Source organism: Callionymus lyra, chromosome 6 (genome assembly GCF_982586985.1).
Source record: "Callionymus lyra chromosome 6, fCalLyr1.hap1.1, whole genome shotgun sequence".
In the NCBI taxonomy this organism is placed as follows: domain Eukaryota; kingdom Metazoa; phylum Chordata; class Actinopteri; order Syngnathiformes; family Callionymidae; genus Callionymus; species Callionymus lyra.
The window spans coordinates 8,589,226-8,613,823 of record NC_141823.1 but is presented as its reverse complement, the minus strand read 5'-3'; the positions used below and the strand labels follow the sequence as shown (position 1 = coordinate 8,613,823).

General features: G+C 36.3%; 1 protein-coding gene across 2 annotated transcripts; it reads left to right on the top strand.

Moving 5' to 3' along the window:
- Positions 1–137: 137 nt before the first annotated feature.
- Positions 138–22,612, top strand: slc12a4 (solute carrier family 12 member 4). Of its 2 annotated transcripts, none has more exons than XM_087793434.1 (24): positions 138–787; positions 7,809–7,906; positions 8,047–8,178; positions 8,468–8,614; positions 8,797–8,851; positions 10,119–10,249; positions 10,321–10,562; positions 11,529–11,743; positions 11,807–11,971; positions 12,033–12,131; positions 12,761–12,818; positions 12,883–13,057; positions 13,136–13,254; positions 13,335–13,433; positions 14,785–14,904; positions 15,003–15,107; positions 16,085–16,253; positions 16,738–16,933; positions 17,929–18,098; positions 18,234–18,365; positions 19,941–20,054; positions 20,135–20,319; positions 20,408–20,541; positions 22,099–22,612. In XM_087793434.1, exons 1-24 carry the CDS (start codon positions 664–666, stop codon positions 22,188–22,190), a joined length of 3,276 nt encoding a protein of 1,091 aa, XP_087649560.1. In that variant the 5' UTR covers positions 138–663; the 3' UTR covers positions 22,191–22,612. The 2 variants fall into 2 exon arrangements, with proteins under 2 accessions (XP_087649560.1, XP_087649559.1); XM_087793433.1 differs by having other exon boundaries at positions 139–787; positions 19,941–20,048; positions 20,129–20,319.
- The last annotated feature ends 1,986 nt before the right edge of the window (positions 22,613–24,598 follow it).

Here is a 24,598-nt window from a genome sequence, read left to right as displayed (position 1 = left end):
AAGTTGCCTTGAGCAGGATTTTTGGTAATAACACACTGACTTCGAGGTCTTTGATCCACAGCTTTTATGGAACTAGCGACTATTCCTGGGAGGAGAATTGCTCTGTTAACTGCCGGGCGGTTTCTCGCGAGCATTCTGAAGTTGTAAAATCTGAGTCACTTTGAGTTTATTAGTTCATTTGGGGGGAGAGGGGGAGTTATTTAACACTATTTTTTTTTTTACTGGAACCAGCGTCACTAACTGCCACGTTGCTGTGATTTTCTTTTTTTTTTGGAAAAGTCTACGTACACAGAGAAAGGTCTGTCTGACCCTTGAACAAACACAATTTTTTAGTCAGCTGTCATAACAACAGAGATAACAGGAAGAGGCCAACAACCCCCCCCCCCCCCCCCCCTACTGTCACCTTGCATGACTCAGGCTTGTATAGTCGTCAATCAGAGTGAATAGGGAGGGCTTAGGCGGGGGTCTTCCCGACCTCCATACCCTGTCTGTTCACAGGAGAAAAAAAAAAAAGTGGACGAGGGGCTGGATTGTGGGCGGGCTGTATGGTAATACCCCTCGGAGGAAGTGAGCGCAGTGTAGTGGAATGTAGTTGCCATTAGTGGAAGAGTTGGGGCAGGCTAACAGGCTGCTATGTGAAGTCGAGAGGAGAGTGATGAAAACATGCCTCACTTCACGGTGGTGCCCGTGAAGGATCGAGCCGAGTCCAGCTACGACAGTCTCGAAGGGATTAATTGGGTGGATCACAGGGATTACCGGGACCATCAGGACACTGTCAGCTCTGATGGTGAGTGTGAAAAAACCACGTACTCGTCGCTCACTTGAAGCTCAGAGATCGCAGAAAAAAAAAAAAACTTCAGTTCACTTCACTTCAGGCTGTACGGTTGCCATGGCAATTCTCCAACTTTTCGACTCAGTTGTCAGTTGAGGGATAAATCAGAAGAAGTGTGGGAAAGAGACAGAGGGGGAGGAACCAAAAAAGAGGGGGTGGTAGGGGTTGAAACCACCCCGACAAGAAAAGGCCTGAAGTGCTTCATGACACAAAAGATGGAGCTTTCTTTGTGCCGAGGGCTGGATTACTTTTCCCAGATCCACAGCTTGACAAATATTCAAGTGCGTTTCTCCCTCCTCGCCTCTGTGTCTCGGCTTGTCTGTTACTCTGGCGATGGATGAATCTGTGGAAACATTGTGCCTGGAGTGTGTGTGTGTGTGTGTGTGTGTGTGGGCACACTAACCAAAGAAGCACTTTTTTCACTTAAATAGCCCAAATGGGTGTGGTCTGCAAACAAAGTGCCCCTGTAGGGCCCCAAAATCTGGGCTGGGCATAAAACCACATGCCAACCACGCCAACTCTGAACACAACTCTTGATAAATAAACAAAATCCAGGGAAGGAGAAATAGGTTTGTGAGTTGAAAACATTTAATTTACTGCAGAGTTTGTCCAAAACAACCCTCTAGTATTTTCAAATCTCCCTGAACCTTACTTGTCGTGCTTAAAACTTCATAAAATATGTATCAACGTAAGATATTTGACAAACTTTAGATCAATTTGAGTACTAATGTTGATCATTCAAATGTTTTACTGCACTGATTCTCTCAAACATACCAAAGGTAATTTGTATTTTGTTAATTTTTTTCATCAGCAAGGCAAGAAAACCCCTAATTTCCTTCAAATTATTAAGTTTTATTTGAGTATAAAGTTCATAGTTCTTTAATGTGACAGCATGCACGTTTTAAAAAGTTTCTAGTTACCCCACGTGATGGAAGAGAGTAACTTGAATGATGCTAATTTCTCTGAAGCGCCGTTGCCAAATACACCATTGGCATTTTCTTGAGTTCCAAAACCAAGCAACTGGTCTGAGTACAGTTTTTCCGAAGACATTTCACCTTTCATCTAAGAGGCTTCATCAGAAACGCCTTCCTAGAACAGTTGCCTAACTTTGGAACTCCCTTGATAACCATGAACTCGATGAATGAAAACCTACAAGGACAGCATGTGCATTTATTAACAAAAAATGAGAAGTTCTGTGGTCAAGTAGATGCCAAAAGACTCTTTCGAAGGGTTTGACGTTTTTAGTTAAGATCATTCTTATGTGGTCTTAAAAATACAATTTATAAAATAATGTCTAAATTGGATGTTTTTCAGCTTGAAAGGCTTTGTTACCTGATATAACATTGGGTATCTCGAAGTGTTTCGAGAAGAAGTGCCTTTATTTTTGCTCAGATCTTCACTTGTCATAGTGACCCTGGTCCAAGAAAGGTAGAGTGGGTGAGCAGAAGAAAAACCTTGTGTTTTTAGGGCAGGGTATCGAAAAATTCCACTTCAATACCACTTCAATACCAGTTTCTGAACTACACTTTTTTTCGATACCAATTTATGGGATCAATTCAAAACAAAAAGAGAATTAAATAACAAGTACTCCAAATGTTGAATTTAAGTTTTTCATGTTTGGTAAATTTCCATTCCAAACTAATAAAGCTAATATTCACTGCCTTTTATCACTTTTTCTTATGGAAATTCCACACTTTATCAAGTTTTAACGCATGGTTACAAAAACTGGGCTCTGAATTTGAACCCTGTCTCGATACTCTGGTCTACCGAAGCATTTTTGCGGTGCTATAGATAACCTAAGTTCGATACCCAGCCCTACTGACTTAGCAATATACAATGGAAGAACACAACCAGGAAGAATGTAAACACGTGCAGACTGAGGATAACACTTGTGCATATCTGGGATGATAGACATTCCCTGTGATGACATTTGATACAGTTGTGCAGATATATTTCAAGACACGGTATGTGCGATTATTCAGGAGCAGCTACTGACTCCAACTTTAGAGTTTAGAGTCCAACTGGTGCGATTGTGTGTCCATTACACACTGGATCATCAGACTCCTGATCTGCTACAATAACATCTAAACAAGTACATGCTGTATTTGGCAATACAGCATTAGAGATTTGGCCTCACTACCCTTTTCATACATGCGCCATCTCTATTAACATTCTGAACTGTTCAAGCTCATGCTATTTCAAGATTCTGCAGAATCATTTCTGGTTATTTATTTTGCTCAAACTAGCAGCTGTGGTTTCGTACTCTGGGAGTGGTGTATCTGGGGTTTGGTAGGTAGTGCGTTGGTTCAGGGAGTTGACACAGTTTTGGGTCTGTCTCAGTTTATGAGGTCATTCGTGTTCAGCCCAAGCTCCACAGCCTGAACACTGCTATCATTGTAGGGTCGGGATCTCTCCTCAGACACAACCAATCACTCACCAGACAGGAGGGTTTGTATAACAAAAAGATAATTTAGAAAATTATATTAACTATAGGAATGTACTTTGTAGTTGTAGCTTTCAACTAAAGTTATATTATTAAAGTCTAGGTGAACAATCAAGACACATTTTAAGGCTAAGACTTGGTATCATCTTGTTCTATTTGCAAGAAAAAACACAGAAACTCTTCCCCCAGATCATAATTTAATTCAACACACTTCAGATTACATTGGTGCCTATGGCAGTTCACCTCGTGAGAACTCGCTGTTTCGCAGATTTTATTTTGCACATGGTACTGCATATTTAAATAAATTGTGGAAAGTAGGAGTCAGGACCTGCAAACCTTGTGTCACAGTTATAAACGGGTTATTTATTTAAACTACATAAACTTATCATAGCACCCACCTTATTTATAGTGTCTACTAAACGGTGAACTCAAAATATGCCTTTTCTACAAACTCGGTTTAGTCTAACTTTATGTTGCTGAATCTAAAGGGATCAGTTGGCTGGGCGGCAAAGCATTTTGGTTATCTGTATAGTCACCATTACTGAGAGGGTTGTTGAGAGGGATTTAAACAATTTAATGGTCACAACCTTGTGGATTTCGTTTTATCAAAGGGTTTTCAGAACCCGCAGTAAACGAGGGACCACTGTACGAAGAGTGAACAGATTAGTGGGTTTTGAGAATCCAGTGTAAACCTCACGCTGCTTCCTACTAAGTTAATGAGTGTTTGTGGCAGACTTTTCTCATCAGTGCACATCAGAAATAACATGTTTTGCTGTCCCGCACAGCAGGTTGGAATTCCTCAGATTTGGTCAGGTGCCAGCATGAGGAAAATTGAATTCAAACCACAGCTGACGAACGAATTTTCGAATAGAAAACAGTTTAAAAAAAAAAAGGCTTAACGACTGAATACATATTTTTTTCGCTTGTGTGATATTTTACGTGTCAAACTTGGCTTTAAAGTCCAGGGAACTTTTTGAGAAGTTGGATGAAGCCGAATAATTTCACATTTTCTTTTTCTGTTAATTGACTTTTGGCAAGAGGCTTAGAACGTTAAGGAGCTTTTGGATAACAAAGTCATTTCCTGGTTAAATCAGCTTGTGAAAACTGATTCTTTTCCAAACCAATTATAAATACATTTGATGGAGGAGTTTCCTTGAGATTACAACAAATTTGACAAATGTGGGATTGAGTTGATTGTTTCTTATGAGTCTCTTTTTGAGTTTTTCTGCATAATAATGACAAATAATAATACATTTTATAGGTCGCCTTACATAAAACCCGAACAGCAACCAGAAAAAACATAAAGACACATTAAAAACATAATTAAAACACAGTGATTAGGTGCAATAAACTGATTTATATAAGTGCGTTTTGAGAGAGACGGGTGCATGTTTAACACATGGCATGCTGGGCCATGGTCCCCTTCTGTGGCTTCTAAAATCTATATTAATTGAATTATTGATGTCCAACATTTCTTTAGCAACAGAGTTGGCTTTCATATATATTGTGCAATAAGTTAAATAGCCGCTGGGTGTCATTGTTGTGTAACAAATGTGTTTATGTTTTCGCCTAAATGGGGAAAGAAAATATATTACAAAAGTCAAATTTTAGCAGTTATCCCTGTAACCCCGTCGTTCATCCTGAGAAACAAAAGAGGTATTTAAAACGTTTATGAGAACATGTTTTCTTGACCATGAAAAGTAAAAGTCGTGCACACACCCGTTGAAATGCAACAGTTGGAAGTCTGTAAACCCACAGCACAGTCTTTGATCATAACATGTCGATGCAGGTTCTTTAAAAATATCTTCATTGTCTGGAGCGTGCAGCAGGATTCACGCTGGCCTTACCGACAGTTAATCCTTGTAATTATTTATTTGATGTGGAGTGATTCTGTGGCCCACTGTGCCCTTTGGCAGACGCACTTGTGCACACACACTTCAAATACTTTGAACTCATAACATGATGAAATGAGTTCCTCGTAATTTACCATCCTGCAGCTGTATTATGTTCCTCAGTTCAAATGAAACATCTACTGCAGTGAAAATTACTTAAAGTTGTTAATACTTTTATGATATTGATACTCAGAATAACACTAGGATGTTTCAAATTCAGTTTGGCTGAGACTTATTAAGTCGTTCAATATATTCTGGGCTAGACTCACTCGGTTAGCTGAAGAAAAAAAAATCAATTTTTAAAATAACAAAATGCATACAATGAGAGGAAAATGACCCAAATTAACAGTAAAGACACACAAAAATCCCCGTAACTTTACAGAAAATATGAATGAAATTTAATTAAAGACGTGAAGAATAAACAGCCGAAAAAGACCCTAAGTCCACACCTCCCGAAGAACTAACCTCAAGTGGTCCCTCGGTCTTTCAAGTTTGAGACCCCTGGTCCATGTAGTTACTGTAGTAACAAGGATGTATTTGCCGTATTGTCCGAGTACATGACTCTGGTGTTGCAGAATTTACGGACCACATGCCTCTTGATGGAGACCTTAACTGCTTCCATTAGTTTTAACCGCCTTCAAAAAATACTGCTGGAGTCAACTGTATCCTCTCATCCTCAGTCCATTTCGTAATGACCGCTGCCATCTAGCGGCCTGAAGTTTAACACTTTTAACACACAGTTTTTTAATATTTGCAGGTTAATTGTAATTAAAAATAGAAATATTTTATTTTACATTTAACGTTTAATTTTATTAACGTATTTTGCAGAGGTATTTCTCAAGTTTTTATCGGTCAAACGAAAGTTCAAGGAATCGTGCACTACATTACAACCAAAACAGTTTGAAGTTAGTCAGTTGGAGATGAGTTTAGAAATAAAAGCAATCATTTTACAAATAAATACAATAAAAATATACAAAGAAAACCAATAGGAGGAAAAGAAAATTGTATTTCACATTTTAAATGTAAGCTGAGGCAATCAAACCCAAATTAAAAAATAACTTAAATACGTTTTTAAAGCTCATCTACACAAGCAAAGCCTCCATGACTGTGTCTTAGAGCCGTAAAAAGAATGTTTAATAAAACACACACACACACACACACACACACACACGCACATGCACTGCCCTCGCTGTGCACCATGTGTTAGATCAGGCTACTGAATGAGCATTCACCCCGGGCCGACTGGGCGTCCCGGATTGTAATCAACAATTTCCCTCGAGCCTTCACTGCAGAGCTTTTTTAGACGCACACGGAGAAACGATGCTCACACACACTGATGCACACAACTGTGGGATACACAGCGCAGGTGAGTGTAGAAGCTCTTCATTAGTGGAATCATTTAACGTGATGAATGTTCTTCAGCGTTTAGTCACCTCTAGCTTTTTCAAAAGTTCAGTTGAGTTGATGCAGAAATGTAATTGAATTGTTGTTTATGATGCCTTGGGCTGGATTTTTGGCGTTGGTTCATATTGTTTTTGTGTTTCACTTGTATCGTCAAGGTCGTTGGATTTTTTTTTTTTTATTGGTTTATCATGACACGCACTTTGTGTAATCTAAAACTTATATTTGAATTTAGAGCTGGTGTCAAACTTGATTCCAAGACTCAACTCAACTCACACAAAATATATATTTAACAGGAACTAAGAGTCAGATTTTTATATTGTTTTTTGTTTTGTTTTTGATGCTTTTTATTTATCTCTGTGTTTTTTCTTCTTTACCAAACAATTCCACTTTGACTTGTATCGTTTACGTCATCATCTTTGTCCCTTACCTTATCTTAAACACCGACATCTTAATTGGTCGCCAACATGTTAAGATTATGGTCGTTTTTTTACCAAAGTTATTTAATGGTTTGCCCCTGTATCGTGATACTTATCATGAGATTCTTGTCAATACACGTGCCTAGTTATTAGATTAGATAAGATTAGATTAGATTAGATTAGATGGACTCTATTAATCCATCTGGAGATCTCCTTTGGGAAATTAGATTTCCAGTTCACAGCAGACATAAATACGTTTCATAAAAGCAAAAAAAGGGCGAATTAAAAGAACCAAGCGCAAAGAGATAACAAATATAAAGAGCATAGATCAAAGAAAATAACAAAAATACTTAAAAGAATCCAAACATAGAATAACATAATGACATTTTATTTAACAAGTTTAAAATCAATTTGCACTTTTTCTAAAACTTTTTCTGTTGTGTTATTGCATACATGCATCATTTTCCACCAGACCTTCTTAATACTCGTATTTTGCATTAAAAGGCTAATACTTTAGTATTTAAACAACCATTAACTGCTGAGAGATATAAAAATGTTACTTTTTAAATGGTTTATTAAACAAACAATGATTTCACAATTAAAAAATATCCTCATATCTTTATTTTTCATGCCTAACTGAGTGAGAATCCATTAAAATAAACTTTTTTTGGAGACGTTTTTCTTTCTGCACATTTCAGTGTAGTTTAATTTCTGACTGAGCCCAAGCTATAAATCGGACATCAGTTTAAAACAAACTTATTGTACTAAATGTAGTTTATGTGTCTTTTCTTTTGACCTCATTAAGTTTTTGTCTTTTCCAGGACAAGTCAATCATAAAGAAAACAGCCCATTTCTCAGCAGCGACGATGTCTCAGGCAAGAAGACCGACTACTATGACAGGAACTTGGCCCTGTTCGAGGTTTGTATTAATACATTCAATGTTTTCTAGCTGATGCTATCGAAGCGTCATCAGGTAGAGACCTTGCCCAGATTGTCAGGGATTTGGTCGACAAGAAACTCTTGTAAATAAATGGTTTTGATTAACCTCCACCTCTGCAGGAAGAGCTGGACATCCGGCCGAAGGTGTCGTCTCTGCTCAGCCGCCTGGTCAACTACACCAACATCACCCAAGGAGCCAAAGAGCACGAGGAGGAGGAGAGCGCCGAGGCCTCGCGCAGAAAGACTCCAAAGGTCTCAGATTTTCCCCATTTCTTAAAAAAATGAAGTTGGATTTGTGAGTCTCCTCCATCTGTCCTCTGACTCACCTGCACAGGTGATTAATCTGTGCTGACTGACGGTGTTGCATAAGACCTCTTTGTTACTCCACTGAATCCTCCTCTGAGCGAGAACTGTTGATGGAATGACCTTTAAAAAGTGAAACGGTCAATAATAACGATCAGTTCTGCTGTTTCCGGAACGCTCAATGACCCCCCCCACCGCCTCTTCCTCCCCGCCCCCTTCTCTTCTCGCCCCTCAACAGTCTCCGAACATGGGCACCCTGATGGGGGTCTACCTGCCGTGTCTCCAGAACATATTCGGTGTCATACTCTTTCTCCGGCTGACCTGGATCGTGGGGATGGCCGGCGTCATGCAGTCGCTCCTGATCGTCCTCATGTGCTGCTCTTGTGTTAGTACAACAAAACACACACACGTACACACCAGCGCACATTATTCTTCAGCTCAGATGTGAGGCGTCAATAACACTCTCATAAACACAAACCATGTCATCAAATCACATGTGGTGTTGTTATCTAAAGTAACATTTTGTCTTCACTTGTTTTTAACCTTTTTTTTTTTTCCTTTTTACAGACGATGCTCACGGCCATATCAATGAGTGCAATTGCTACTAATGGAGTTGTTCCAGGTAAAGTGTCCTCGATCAATAAGTATACTAATTCAAGTTAATTTAGTTAGGTGTCTGTCTGTGTTTCCGAAAAAAAAGGATAAAAAATAGCATGTATACTACTGTCAGTAAACGATCAGACACGTGGGAAAAGACCTCCATGAAAATACATCAGATTTTGTTACAATTAAATATATTCATAATACATTAGAAATCGTTCGATATTTAAAGCTGCATTTGTGAAATTTTAAGGGGGCGAAAAGAGGGACAGAAAACCCGAAATAAAATTGGAATTCGTCAAATTTTGATAAAATTTAAACATATTTATTTAAAAATACACAAGGAATATTTCCTGAATTTCAGTCACTTTTCCACTTTATAAGGGGGCAAAAAGGATGGCGAAAGACCTCGATGATAATTCAAATATTTCACGTTTTGATAAAAATTCAAAACCTATATATATTACATAACACATAAGGAACATAATACATAATAAACATTCCCAGAATTTCACCTATTTTTGTCAAATTGTAATAAGGTAAACATTTTATTAAATTTCCATTTTACCGCAACACATTAAATTATACTTATTTCCTTAATTTTACATAGAAGATTCCTAGTTTACAAAACAATAGAATGTTAAGCCTGTGAGAAAGACAAAGAAATTGACACATCAGAAGAATCATCAAAAGGCAAATATATTATGTTTTTGTCTCTTAGCTTCAAGTTTTAATCTCTTGCTAACAAAAATAATACACATTTTTTAAAGTTTGTTTTGAAGATGATATTTTATGTTCAGAAAAGTGTCAATAAAGTTTAATTTTAGGGTGTCTATTTCCTACAATGTGCCTTTTTCTGGTTGACTATTTGAATATGTTTACCGTAGAACACTTCATTTCTGGGTCAATATTCTATAATATAAATCCCATCAGAAACATAAATGATTTATATTTGTTAAAATAAACCAAGAACATGTACATTTTTCAGTGTATAACATTTTAAAAAGTATATAGATTAAATATATAGATATGTTTCGAAATTACTTCATACATGTTAACAGAATTTTATTCAGTATTAATAAGAAATGTCCACAAACTCCACTCGAGGCCCTTGACTATTCAGATTTCACTTTCAATTTATTTCAACTAAAAACAAAGAAACTGTGACGGGAATTAGGAAATAAACACACTTCCATATCCATCCACATGATGGCAGTATAATCTATATTTTTAGCTCTGAACATGTGTTTCAACGGTTTACTGATGTGAACATTGTGTTTGATTTCCAGCTGGAGGAGCTTATTTCATGATCTCACGCTCACTGGGCCCAGAGTTCGGTGGCGCTGTTGGACTCTGCTTCTACCTTGGAACCACCTTCGCGTCTGCCATGTACATTCTGGGAGCTGTTGAAATATTCCTGGTCAGTTTAGTTCAAAATCTTTTTTTTTATTTGAATTTTTGAACAATAACAATAACTGTCTCCTCCCCCAGAAATACCTGCTTCCACAGGCGGCCATCTTTCACGCGGCGGACCACCACGGGACCGACAGCGCCATGTTGAACAACATGAGAGTCTACGGCACCATCTGCCTGAGCCTGATGGCTGTGGTGGTTTTCGTGGGAGTGAAATACGTCAACAAGTTGGCCTCTCTGTTCCTGGCCTGTGTTATTATATCAATCGTCTCCATCTACGCCGGAGCAATCAAGTCTGCCAGTCACCCTCCAGAGTTCCCGTAAGTCTTCCCAACATGGGAGGGGTTGAAGTAAAGTGTTAGTTATGGGATGTCTCATTTAAATACATGATATACAAGTAAAATACACCTCAGTAAATAAATAAAAGTGTATTTATATCATGACATTAAAGAAAATGGAGCAAAAGTTAATTATTTATTATTCAGTTTTATATTTAATTAAATTTGAATCATGAAAATCATATGGACAGGACTAAGTAATGTTTAAATGGCTTTATTACAAAATTATTATTTTTCTTCCATTTATTTTCAGTGACAAGGAATACTTGAAAAACATGAATAAATAAGAGAATATATCAAATAACTTTTCCAGATACTGTACTTATATTCAACACTACTGTGCCTGTATTTCATCTTAAGACGTTTTTATTTGTGCTTTTTCTTAACTTTCTTAAGGGCTGCTGTGTTTATCTCTATGTTGTCTTGAGCTTTTAAAGTTAATATTTTAACTGATCGTTTTGACTGTTTAAGAACTTGGTGACCCTTGTCTGAGAAAGGTGCTTTACAAATAATAATTACTTACTTACTATTTTTGGGCTTTAGAATCTTATCTGTGCGTAAAATAAAATAATTGAATTTAAAATTAACTGGCAATTAAAACAACAGTAAAATATTCACATCGCTTTGTTGTTTTTTGTTTTGTTGCAATTAAACCTATGGCCGATAGATGGCAGCATTGCTTACATTTTCCGTATCTAAAGGAACAATGAGATAACACAAAATCAAGACTGAGGACGAGAGGTAACAGATGACTCCAGCAGTTTTTAAAAGCTGATGTTTGGACATATTTTCAAAACAAATGAAAGCATTTACAACTTCATCAAGAGTCATGTGGTCCCCGACAGCATCAATGCATGTTTGAGCGATACCTTTGTTTGTTTAGGTCACGTCTACATTCAAACGTTGTCAGATACAGGAAATAAACTCACCCTCAATTTGTATCCGTAGGATCTGCATGTTGGGCAACAGGACTCTGGTCCGAGATCGTTTCGATGTTTGCGCTAAAACGGTGGTGAAGGGAAACGAGACGGTTCCCAGCCAGCTGTGGGACATGTTCTGTCTCCCGGGGAACCTCAGCAGCGCTCAGTGCGACGACTACTTCCTGCAGAACAACGTGACCGAGATCCAGGGCATACCCGGCCTGTCCAGTGGCATCCTCAGAGGTACCTAATGATACAAAAACAAAACAGACTTCCCTGAATTATACACATCTTTCTTCTTGCTAGACAACATGTGGGGGAACTACCAGAAGAAAAGCGAGATTCTAGAGAAGCCTGGACTCCAGTCGGTGGACACACACTTTTCCATTGAGAACTTCGGCATGTACGTGTCGGCAGATATCGCCACGTCTTTTACTCTGCTGGTTGGCATCTTCTTCCCCTCGGCCACAGGTAACACAATCATGCGAATACATGGATCAGTATTTGGTGCTTATATCTACCTTCTTCTCAGGAATCATGGCCGGGTCAAACAGGTCAGGCGACCTCCGGGACGCTCAGAAGTCCATTCCGGTAGGAACGATCTTGGCCATCACCACAACCTCTCTTGTCTGTATCCTTGAATACAGAACGTAAACGCATGATATCAATGACATTATGATAGTTGCATCAAATTTATGTATGTATATTTAAGTGTTCCATTTTTTATTGCATTGGTTACGTTCAAAAGCGTTCTGCAAAGTATCTAATTTTTCACTTTAAATTAAAAATAAATCTTGTAAACAACACTTGATAAGGTGCCATCTATCCCAAGAAACGTCCCAGTAACGGTGACTTGAGCGGCTCCCATAGTGCTTTGCCGCCCAGCTAACCAATAACGGATGTCCATCACTTTTAACATAGCAATATAATTGTTTAATTTAAATAAAGTATTTTATCAACAGATTAGCCTAAATTAAATAGAGTAGTGTGTAGAAGGGCCTCAAGGGAGTTTGTTGGCACCATATATAAGGTCGGTGGGCTAATAAGCGCCTTCCGCAAAGTTTTATTGGTTATTATTGCTCACTGCTGTTCAAAGAAATCACAAATCCAAAAATTGAACAAAAAAAATAAGCTTTTCATGTACCTGTACTGTAGCTTGCTAGGATATATTCATATATTTAGTACCTTGTGCAAAACAATAAAACACAAGACTGCGATATGGTTAGGGAACACTGTGAATCCTTCACTCACTCTACCAAGATATCAGCTCAGTCATCCTGTTCGGGGCCTGCATCGAAGGAGTGGTCCTGAGAGACAAGTAGGTCAGAAAAATGAAGCAGGAGTCGATCACGTCGTCGATCCAACTCTGATGTGCTCGAAAGGTACGGCGACGCCGTTCGTAACAACCTGGTGGTGGGGACTCTCTCCTGGCCGTCTCCTTGGGTGATCGTCATCGGCTCCTTCTTCTCCACGGTGGGCGCCGGACTGCAGTCTCTCACCGGAGCTCCACGTCTGCTCCAAGCCATCGCCAAGGACAACATCATCCCCTTCCTCAGAGTGAGTCGCGGCCTCCAGAGAAGAGTTTACGGCTCGACTCAAGCTTCAGCTTCTCTAGATGTGAATGTCTTGGTTCAGGTGTTTGGACATGGGAAGACCAACGGGGAGCCCACATGGGCTCTGCTGCTCACAGGCCTCATAGCCGAGCTGGGAATCCTTATCGCCTCGCTGGACATGGTGGCTCCCATTCTGTCTATGTAAGGAAAACAATCTTTGTTTTAAATCCGTTAATAAATGAAAATGTTGTCATCAAGATCATGTGTTTTATTTCCCACAGGTTCTTTTTAATGTGCTACCTCTTCGTGAATCTGGCCTGTGCTGTGCAGACGCTCTTAAGAACTCCCAACTGGAGGCCCAGATTCCGATACTACCACTGGTGAGAACCCACCCGAGTTTTGTCTACTACCTACATTGCTAATAGCTCCAAAAGCTACATGTAAAATGACATATGATTGGGATTTCAAGCCAACAACTGTTTCACTTTTCTCTTATCATTATTATTAACTCTCATTATTATTATTAGCAAATTACATCCATATTTGTGCATTTATTAGTTTATTAAATCATCATTTAAGTCTTGAAACTGAACAATTTCAGCAGATAAAAGGCTCCTAAGTAACCACGTAAATCAATTATTTAATCTGTCACTTAATCAAATCAGATTTCATTGTCATATCGAAATTAGACAACATTTATTTTCAGTATCACAAAAATACACTATAGAATAGAATGCGTTTAATACATATAAATAAAATGAGATGAAGATGTAGAATCCTGGCAACCTGTTAAATGTAGATGAACTTAGAGAGTTTGATATTCACAGACACCAGAATGAATGTGTTCACAGAAAAGTTTATCAGGGAAAATACACGTTTCTCCAAAATGTAAAAAGTTAATGAACTATCGTTCAAGCACAACTCGTAAGCATTCGATTAGTGTTAATAACTACTGGTGTCACATTCTATTTAGACTTCCTGTTTAAGCAGCAAAACATTTGATTGAAAACTTTGATTCTAGCTCTCCCCAGTGTACAAAGAGTGTAACTGCAATGCATGCTGTGTCTAAAATGTGTGTAATTTAGTTTGAAGCGGCATATTTAGAAACTGATGAAATCATCCCACACTTTCTCTTGTGAACAAATGTTTTCTTTGAATTAAGTTTATTAATAATTCAATATATATATATAATATTTCAAAGAGAAAGTTTGTAACTGCTGTTTTAACATAAGGTAAGGTAAGGTAAGGTAAAACTTTATTGATCCCTCAGGAGGAAATTGTTTAAAGACATACATACATACATAAGACATACTTTCAACAATCCAAGTGTTATTATCTTCAAAAAGTAAAAAAGTAAATAAAACCACAACAAATAATACAAAAATACATGAAAATAAAGATAATAATACAATATTAATAACATACCCGTTCCTTCTCACCCACAGACTGTCAACCAAGATACCATTGTTGAAATAATTAAAATAAATATTATTATTGAATACATAGTTAAACGACAGAAAACAGGCTAAATTCAAACAGCATTTAAAACTGTGATTGTATATGTATCAGGTACCATGTTTATAGTGACCACACACTCTTTAAAGAGAACACTTTTAAATAAGAAATGAGAGACAAAAGTCGATTTTTGTCTTTGGTTAGATTTTCTGATTCACTCAAATATTACAAGCGTCATCACCACAAGCCTTCAACTCTCTCTGGATCTTCCTCCAGGGCCCTGTCCTTCCTCGGCATGAGCATGTGCTTGGCTCTGATGTTCATCTCTTCCTGGTACTACGCTATCGTCGCCATGGGCATTGCCGGGATGATCTACAAGTACATCGAGTACCAGGGGTACGTCTGAGTCCAAATGAGGAGCACGATAACTGCGTCTGGGTTTTATCCTGATTATCAAAATGAGATCTGATAGAAATGTTTCTTCTGCAAACCAGAGCTGAGAAAGAGTGGGGAGATGGAATTAGAGGACTTTCCCTGAGCGGTGCACGCTACGCCTTGTTACGACTCGAGGTCGGACCACCACACACCAAGAACTGGAGGTAATCGTATTAAATAGATGAACACTTTTTTATTTTAAAGAAATAAATGGCGTGTTAAGTTGTGTAGAAGTTTAAGCAAACAGGATGAATAACAAAAGCTACATTTTTTAAGGAATTATACATTTGATCAAGATTTAATGTTGCAAATATTAAGACTGTTTCAACATTCTTATCCGAGAGTCACAGCTGTCAATCTCAACAAGAATTTTTTTTGAAGGTGCCCACCGTAAATTTAAACATCTGAATAAAGGATGAATCATGACTCTTGACAAAGTCGTAACTGCTTTCATTTGTTTTGAAACCAAAATATGTCCAAACATCAGCTTTAAAAACTGCTGGAGTCGACTGTATCCTCTCATCCTCAGTCATCTCGCAGTTTTTCACTGTTTCTTTAGCTGCAGAGAACGTAATGACTGATGCCATCTAGCGGCCGGAAATTTAATTGCAACACAAAAATCAACAAACACCATCAATATTTGAATTTGGGTGTAAATGAAAATATATTTATTCTATACACATGTTATTGAAACATAAACCATAAAAGAACTATCATTGATTTATAAGCAAGAGATGTTTAATATAACAATACAATACTATACGATAACATCAGGATATACGATTAATCAACCTTTTTTATGCAGTTAATAATAAGATGAGGTTTACTATGGTGGACCTAAGCAGTGTTTCCCACTGTGTTTATCAGTTTAAAATATTGTTTTGGTGTCGATATGAAAAGATAATAATTAAGAAATAGATCAAACACGATTGTGGAGCCAGAAATCAATAATTTACATATAAATTAAATAAATAAATTAAATAACATTTAAAAAAAACATTGAAGGGGTATTTTTGAGATGCTAACATATTTCCACTAAAATTAAAGTTAGGTCATGTTAGGCTGAACCTAATTTCCTGATTTAACAACAAACTAATCTCACAAATCGTCTACACGTCGTTCTTCGTGTGCACGACCACAGACCTCAGCTGCTCGTGTTACTGAAGCTGGACGAAGACCTTCACGTCAAGTACCCGCGGATGCTGACCTTCGCGTCGCAGTTGAAGGCGGGGAAGGGTCTGACCATCGTGGGCTCCGTCGTTCAGGGAAACTTCCTGGAGAGCTACGGGGAGATGCAGGCGGCTGAGCAGGTAAAACACATTAAGATACGTTTTTTCCTACTTAAGGTCTAATTAAAGTTTAATGAAAAACTCCCAGATGATGAGTTTACATTTTCCCGTGATTAAATCGACCATAATCGTGGAATACAAATACATCTCTTTACCTTTTATACGAGGAAATGTTACACGGATGAAGTAGGAACGAAAGAAAAATGTCTCGACTCTCCTGATGGATGGTTGGAAGCGTCTTTTCTTTTTCACGCCACAACCTGGAGCTAATGAGCCGTTTCAGACAAAATGAGGAAACATTTCTCACGCCTGCGATGTGGCTTTAATGAATTAACAATCGGAGCAAAGTTTCCGCTTGTTTACGAAACAACTGGAGAGATTAATTACACCCTGATGCAGATTATGAATCACAAGCATCTACACGGGTTCGTGATTACGTTGGGTTTTATTATTTATTTCATCCGCGGGTTCGGGATGTTTATTTGTTTGTTTATTTATTTCCCAGGCCATTAAGAACATGATGGATATCGAGCGGGTCAAAGGGTTCTGCCAGGTGGTCGTGGCGTCGAAGGTGCGCGAGGGAATCGTTCATCTGATCCAGTCCTGCGGTCTGGGTGGGATGAAGCACAACACCGTGGTGATGGGATGGCCCTACGGCTGGAGGCAGAGCGAAGACCCCCGTGCCTGGAAGACGTTCATCAGTGAGTGTTGACGCCGATGACAACGTTTTTTTTATGATTTTAATGTCACATTTCAGGGTCAGTGTAGTTTTCCTGAACATTTTCTGTCTTAAAATACAAAAAGCTTTTCTGCATGTACTCTCACTTGCCGGACAAAGGCCGTCATTTTCCCCAAAATTATTCTGGCAGAAAGTAGTGATGGTCTGATGAAGCTTCATGATGCAGTGTCATTATTTTCAGAGTCCACTAGACGGCGGTCTCTGCAATATTTTCCTTTGTTTTGAAAAACTGTTCTAATGAAACACATAGTTTTCAAACTTATGGCGCCACCTACTGACCTTTGCACAACATGACACTGTTTCATGAAGCTTCATCAGACCATCACTAGCAGAAATTAACTTATGAAATTTAGCCTCTCTCTCTGATTTATTTCAAATAATTAAGCATCCAAGATAATATTAAGAGAAGGTAAATCAGTCTGATACATCGCACAAAATGTCACCCCATAATAATACTGACAGAACGTAGCGTAACTATTTCTGATACAGTTCATGACATTTTGTTCCTACTACATTTCACAGAATTTTCCCTCAAGTATTACTGGCAGAATGTATCTCTCTCTAATACATTTTACCAAAAAACTTGCCCTCAATTATTATTGACAGAACATAGCTTTATCTGATACGTCTCATATCATTTATCATTTATTATGATTGTTTGTAATTAAATATTAAGAAAACATGCAGTTTCATCACGACCTTGATACTGTGAGGGAAAATAAAAAATAAAAATATGGATCATTTAAAATATATACATTTTTAATGACAATTCCTATATGTAAGAATTTGATTTAATTCTCCAGATTTCTTATACTTGTTACATTTTCTTCTTTTCTTTATTAGCCACATTGAGTTTCCTCATCACGGTGTTGTGTTAAAATGTAACATAATGTACATATGAAAATATATCTTAATCTTAACACATAATCGTCTCACCTTCATCTTGTCCTCTCCCAGACACTGTCCGCTGCACCACAGCAGCACATCTGGCTCTGATGGTTCCAAAGAACGTGTCTTTCTACCCGAGCAACCACGAGCGCTTCAGCGACGGAAACATCGACGTGTGGTGGATCGTGCACGACGGAGGGATGTTGATGCTGCTGCCCTTCCTGCTCAAGCAGCATAAGGTGAGACTCTTCTGTGAATCACTCACAAATAAACACCATAAAAATACTTGTTTGTGTTAAATATTCATATATTGTCTTTTTAAAGAAAGAACATGTTGGTTTTCTCTGTTTTACTTTTCTTTTTTTCCCCGTCAGGTGTGGAGAAAATGCAAAATGCGTATCTTCACTGTGGCACAGATGGACGACAACAGCATCCAGATGAAGAAAGATCTCGCCATGTTCCTGTACCAGCTCCGCATCGAGGCCGAGGTGGAGGTTGTAGAGATGGTAAATATGAAAGTATCTTCCAATGATATTTAAGGATTAAAATGTTACTTTAACTCAGATACTGAAACTACGTAAACTGAACACAATACTTGTTTAGAGGTGTTTCAATGAATCCACTGTGTAGTTTTACCTCACTCTGCATTGTTTTAGGGTTGATTAAAGGACATCATACAATTATACTGGCAAACCATAACTCTTTCTAATAGATTTAACAAAATACTGCCTCAAAATTGTACTGACAAAACTTGACTCTCTCTGACCAATTTTCCATAATTTATCCCCAAATGAATACTTAAAGAGTCAACTCTGATACATATTCAGTCATTTATCCCCAAAATAAAACTGGGAGAACACCACTCTCTCTGACCAATTTCACATAATCTATCCCCAAAAATAATACTGACAGAATCTAACTGATTTACACATTTTCCCAAAAAATTATACTCACAGAATGTAACTCTTTGAAAAAATGCACATATTGAATCCACAAATTGATACTGACGGAATGTAACTCTCTCTTGTACCCTTTACATAATTCATCCTCAAAATAATACTGAAAGAATCTAATTCTTCTTCACTTCACAAAATGTATCCCCCAAAATAATGCCGAGAGAACATAATTCACTCTCTCTTATACATTCAACATAATTTATCCACATAATAATTCTGACAGAATATAACTCCTATTCTATTAACCAAAACCCAAAATTATACTGACAGAATGTAACGCTCTCTTATCCATTTGATATGATTTATCCCCAATGTAATGTTGATGGAACGTGACTACATGATACATTTTGACAACAGTTTGCCCCCCAAAAAAACTGACTTTTTATATAGTAATATATAATATGTTTTTTATAGTTTATCCCCAAAATAATACTCGCAAAAAATTAACTCTTGTTCATTTCAGTCCAGAAAATATCTTTCTGATACATTTCATATGATATTACCCCAAAATAATACTGTAAGAATGGACGTCTCTCTGATACATTTCACATAATTTATCCCTGGAGCAATACTGACAGAACCTAACTCTCTCTTATACATTTCATAATATTTTGTCACAAAATAAAACTGAGAGAATATAATTCTCTCTGAAACACCTCATTCAATTTTGCCCCAAATAATACTGACAGAACATAACCCTCTCTGATACTTTTCAAATAATTGATCTCCTAAATAATACTGATGGAACTTAACTATGTGCAACATTTGTTCGCACGATAATACTGACAGAATCTAAGTCTCATACATTTCATGTCATTTATCCACAATGTCAAATTCATGGAACTAAAGTATGTGATACATTTTGACAACAGTTTGCCCCCCAAAAAACTGACAGAACGTAGCTCTCTCTGATGCATTTTGACAACAATTTGCCCCCAAAACAATACTCACAAAAAATGAACTCTTGTTCATTTCAGTCCAGAAAATATCTTTTTGATACATTTTACATGTTTTTCCCCAAAATAATACTGGGAGAACGTAACTATCTGATACATTCCAAATAACTTAACTACGTGATGTGCAACATTTTCCCCCAAATCAATACTGACAGAGAGTGTGTTGCAGCACGACAGCGACATCTCGGCGTACACGTACGAGCGCACGCTGATGATGGAGCAAAGATCCCAGATGTTGCGTCAGATGAGGTTGTCCAGCGCCGAGCGTCAGCGAGAGGCGAGTGTTTTTCTACCTTCACTTCACACGTAGTTTCTCAAAATCACCTCACGGTGGCGCCGCCGCATCGTCGTCCGCAGGCTCAGCTGGTCAAGGACCGACACTCCCTGGTCCGCATGGGAAGCCTGTACTCGGACGAGGAGGAGGAGATCCTGGACTCGCCTCCGCCCTCCAAGGTCCAGATGACCTGGAGCCGAGAGCGCAGCGAGGCGGAGAAGAGCCGCAGGAGGAACGCTCCGGAGAACTTCCGCGAGCTCATCAGCCTCAAGCCGTGAGTCCCGCCTTTTTTTTTTTTTTTCCCACGTGACGCGATGGTCGTGACGGGTGTTGTTGTTGTTGTTGTTGCCGTGGCGACGCAGGGATCAGTCCAACGTGAGGCGGATGCACACGGCGGTGAAGCTGAACGAGGTCATCGTCAACAAGTCCCACGACGCCCGCCTGGTCCTGCTCAACATGCCCGGACCTCCTCGCAACGCCGACGGAGACGAGAACTGTATCCTTGACTCACGGAGTCGATGACCAACTCTTCACTCTTCTCCCTCATCCACCCTTTATTTTCACCATTTCCACCCTGTCTGCACTCTCTGCATCGCCTCAGGCATAACTTTAATTTGCAAACGGTCCCTAAAGATGCTATTTTGGAAGTTCTAGTGGGAGTTAAACAAAAGTACCAATAATAATAGTTAAAAAATAAGTTAACCACAATTAAATAATTTTTTTTTTAAAATCAATTCATGATCAGTTGTTCTTTTTATATGTGAAAGATAAATGTTTGTAAAATGTAGAAGATATATATAAAAAAGGAATAAAAGGAAAATTTATATGTAATAATATTACTATTATTATTAATATTATATATTTTTAATTATTAAATAACTATTTCTCAGCCTAATGATGCTACAATGAGCCTGAAGTTGTTGTGCGAGTTAAACCCCAAACATCTAGAAGAAAAACATCAGGAAAACTTTATACTACCGTAAAAAATATATAAGAAAAGTATAATAAATAATAATATATATATATATTTTTTAATTATTACAATAACTATTTCTCAGCCTAAAGATGTTTAAATGAGTTTGAAGTTGTTGTGGCAGTTAAACAAAACAATGAAAATAATAGTTTAAATATAAGTTTAATATTACATTAAAATGTAATGTTAAAAAGTATTTTTTTTAGAATCAATTTGTGATGTGTTGTTTCTTTAAAATATGGGGAAAGTAAAATAAGATAAATATCAGGAAAACTTATACTCGAAAAAAAAAAATAGAAGAAAAGTATAATAAATATTAATGTATATATTTTTTATTATTACAAGAATGTTTCCTGAGCCTAATAAAGCTACAATGAAGCTTAAGTTATTTTGGGAGTTGAACCGAAAATAAAAAAAAAAAAAAAGTTTAAATGTTAGTTAAAAAGAAACGTTTTTAGAATGAAAAATGTATAAAACATATTTAAAAATATTTTTATTAGTATCAGTTTCTGATGTCTTGTTCCATTAATATAACACTAAATCAAGGCAAATGTAGAAGATAAATATCAGGAAAACTTAAATATACTAAAAATATATAAATTAAAAAAATATATAAAATTAAATTAAAAAGAAATATAAAACTTATGTATAATAAAAAGAAAATCATCCATTGTACCTTAAAAAATATAAATAGAATGCTATGAACGTAGAATTTTTCGGCTGAGGAATATTCATTGTTATCATTAAAAATATAATATTTTTATAATTATTTCTTTTTAATTTTCCTCATATTTATCTCCAATAAATATATATATATATATATATATATATATATATATATATATATATATACATATGTGTGTATGTGTGTGTAAATCGTCAAAAAAATATGTAATTGATTTGTTTCTTTTTATTTTTGGTCGATATTTTTATTTTTTTGTTTAGTTCAATTCAAAATTCAAATTCAATTCATACTAAATGTAAATTATATCAAGAGAGTAAAAAGTTTTTTTTTATCAATTTTAAAATCTCATTTTTCTTCCCACATCTGTTCAAGTCTTTTCTTTGACTCCGGCTCAGACATGGAGTTCCTGGAGGTTCTGACTGAAGGTCTGGAGAGAGTTCTGCTGGTCCGAGGTGGAGGTCGTGAGGTCATCACCATCTACTCGTGACCTCTGACCTTCAATCAACCTTTTTGACTCACGATTGTTGCATTTAGTCGGTTGGAACACACTCGAGTGCATATCTACGTTCATCTTAAGATAGATTTTCTGAAAACACGTCTTTTATTTATTTATTTATTCTTCACAATAAAGAGTTTGTACATTTGAAATATGAAAAGAAAAGAAAGAGACACGTTTAACATTTTGTCCAGTTTTTAACGACTTTGTTGTGAAAGATATGTTTTTATAGATAGTTTTTAAATTCTGCAGAATTCACTTTTTAAACGACAAAACAGTGTTTTTGTTGACGACGTGTAGATTTTATTTAATTAGTCTCTTAAAGTTTTTAGCTTCCGTTAAATTGTTTAAATTGTTTTTTAATTGTATTTTTAAGCTGCTCGGTGAAAATAAAACCAAATATTTGTCCAGTTTTTAGTGCGAGTCTCTTTTGCTTTTCCTACAATATTATTCCATTTATTCTCATTTATCCTCTTTTGACAATATAGTTGTGTGGAAGTTTAATCAGAATATTAAATTAATTTAACATTTAAATGTTGAAACTTTACATTTTTGTATTGGAATTTAGAATTGGTTTGATTTTTATGTAATGATTGGATTCATTTGTATATTACATTAGTTTTTATTTAATTATATTAAAAATATAAATTCCTTTTTATTTCAAATAATTTTATATTTAAAAAAAAAATATATATATATATATATATATATATATATACATACACGTTTAAAATATATATATATATATATATATATATATATATATATATACATACACGTTTAAAAAATATAAAATTATTTGAAATAAAAATTAATAATTAATAAATTATTTTGAAATAAAAAGGAATTTAACTTTAACTTTTTTTTTATTAACCCCCAAAATAAATAGTTTCCATCGTCACATTATTGAATTAAATGATTCTAAAAAAAATAATTCCATTATTTTAAAAAACAACACTTTAATAAAAAAAACTAAATAATAATGAATATCCAGATGGCACTGAAATTCCAGTGTTTACTTTTTTTTAAGAAAAAAGATAATTTTGAACGGATAAAAAGAAAATTAAACGTAGCCATTAGCACAAAGATGCTATTGATGCTGCACTCTTGAAAAAGGGGCAAATTATAGTCGCTGCCACTTTTTAAATGATTTCATGTATTCAGTCATCAACGTCACTTCTTCTTGAAGTGAGTTTTTCTCAATCATCATCATCATCATCTTCATCATCATCGTCATCATCATCATCATTACCATCATCACCATCGACAGATGGAAGCTGCTAAAAATAAAGAGCTTGGAATCACGGATGCCGGCCAGAGAGCGTCGTCCAGGAAATGAGGCAGGAATCTGTTCTGATCCTCAGTCTGCTCGTCTCTTCGCCGGAAACATTAGTTTAAGTTAAGACTCTTCATGCCGACGGAGAGAAAGAATTCTGCTGACGAGAGAAGGAAACAAACATTCGGAGCAGATGGCAGAGACGACGGGGATTCGACTTGTTTTGTAGACTTGAAGTCGCATATGTTGAAACGAGTGTTGGAGTCCAGGAGAGGAAGTTTCCCTACTGGGTTTGCAGAGGTCATTGTACAGTCCTTAGAGGTCGTAGGTTAAACTGTTCGTGATGGAGTGATTCGAGGGTTCAATAGTCGAGTCGGAAAAACAATAATAGTCGGTTTATTTCTCAGGGATCGAAACTACTACGTAGTCAGTCTTCATGAGGAAACAAAAAAAACTGTTATCATATAAAAATAGAACAAAAAAAGGGGGGAAAATAAACGTCAATAACAGTCGCATAATTATAAAAAAAGTTCAATAAATAAATCGATGAAAATTGAAAATATGAGATAAGAAGAAAAAAAATTGTTATTGAAAGAATATAATGAAAGGAAATATTTAGAAAACAATCTGAAATATTTGGCAAATCGATATAATTAAAAAAAAATTTTTTTTTCTCACAAATCCATAATATGATAATAGAAAGAAAATATAAGAGGAAAAGAAAAATTAAGAATTGATAATTTATTTATAGAAAATATATCAGGAAAAAACATTAACAATGAAATTAAATTAGAAGAAAAGAACAAAGGAGAAGAGAAACATAAACCAATTATAATTTGAAAAATAGAAATAAATAAAAGGGGGAAGAAAAGGAAAAAAACAAAAACAAGGAAAATAGAAAAAAATCTTGGATAATTTAAATACAAAATAATCACAGGAAAAAAATAATACAACAAATAATTTGAATGTAGAAAAATAAAGAAGGAAGCGAAAAAATGTCAATAATCTCAATTAGAATCAGAAATATTTAGTTAGTTAGGATTTTGTTTTGTGTTATCAGTACAGAATAAAATAAGAATTAAAAATGATAACACACAGAAAAGAAAAAAATCGTTGATCCTTT

Coding starts and splice junctions, on each gene's coding strand:
- slc12a4 (XM_087793434.1), top strand. CDS start 664: ATGCCTCACTTCACGGTGGTGCCCGTGAAGGATCGAGCCGAGTCCAGC. Junction 11,744..11,806: donor GTCCAGTGGCATCCTCAGAG/GTACCTAATGAT, acceptor TCTTCTTGCTAG/ACAACATGTGGGGGAACTAC. Junction 18,099..18,233: donor TCCTGCTCAAGCAGCATAAG/GTGAGACTCTTC, acceptor TTTCCCCGTCAG/GTGTGGAGAAAATGCAAAAT.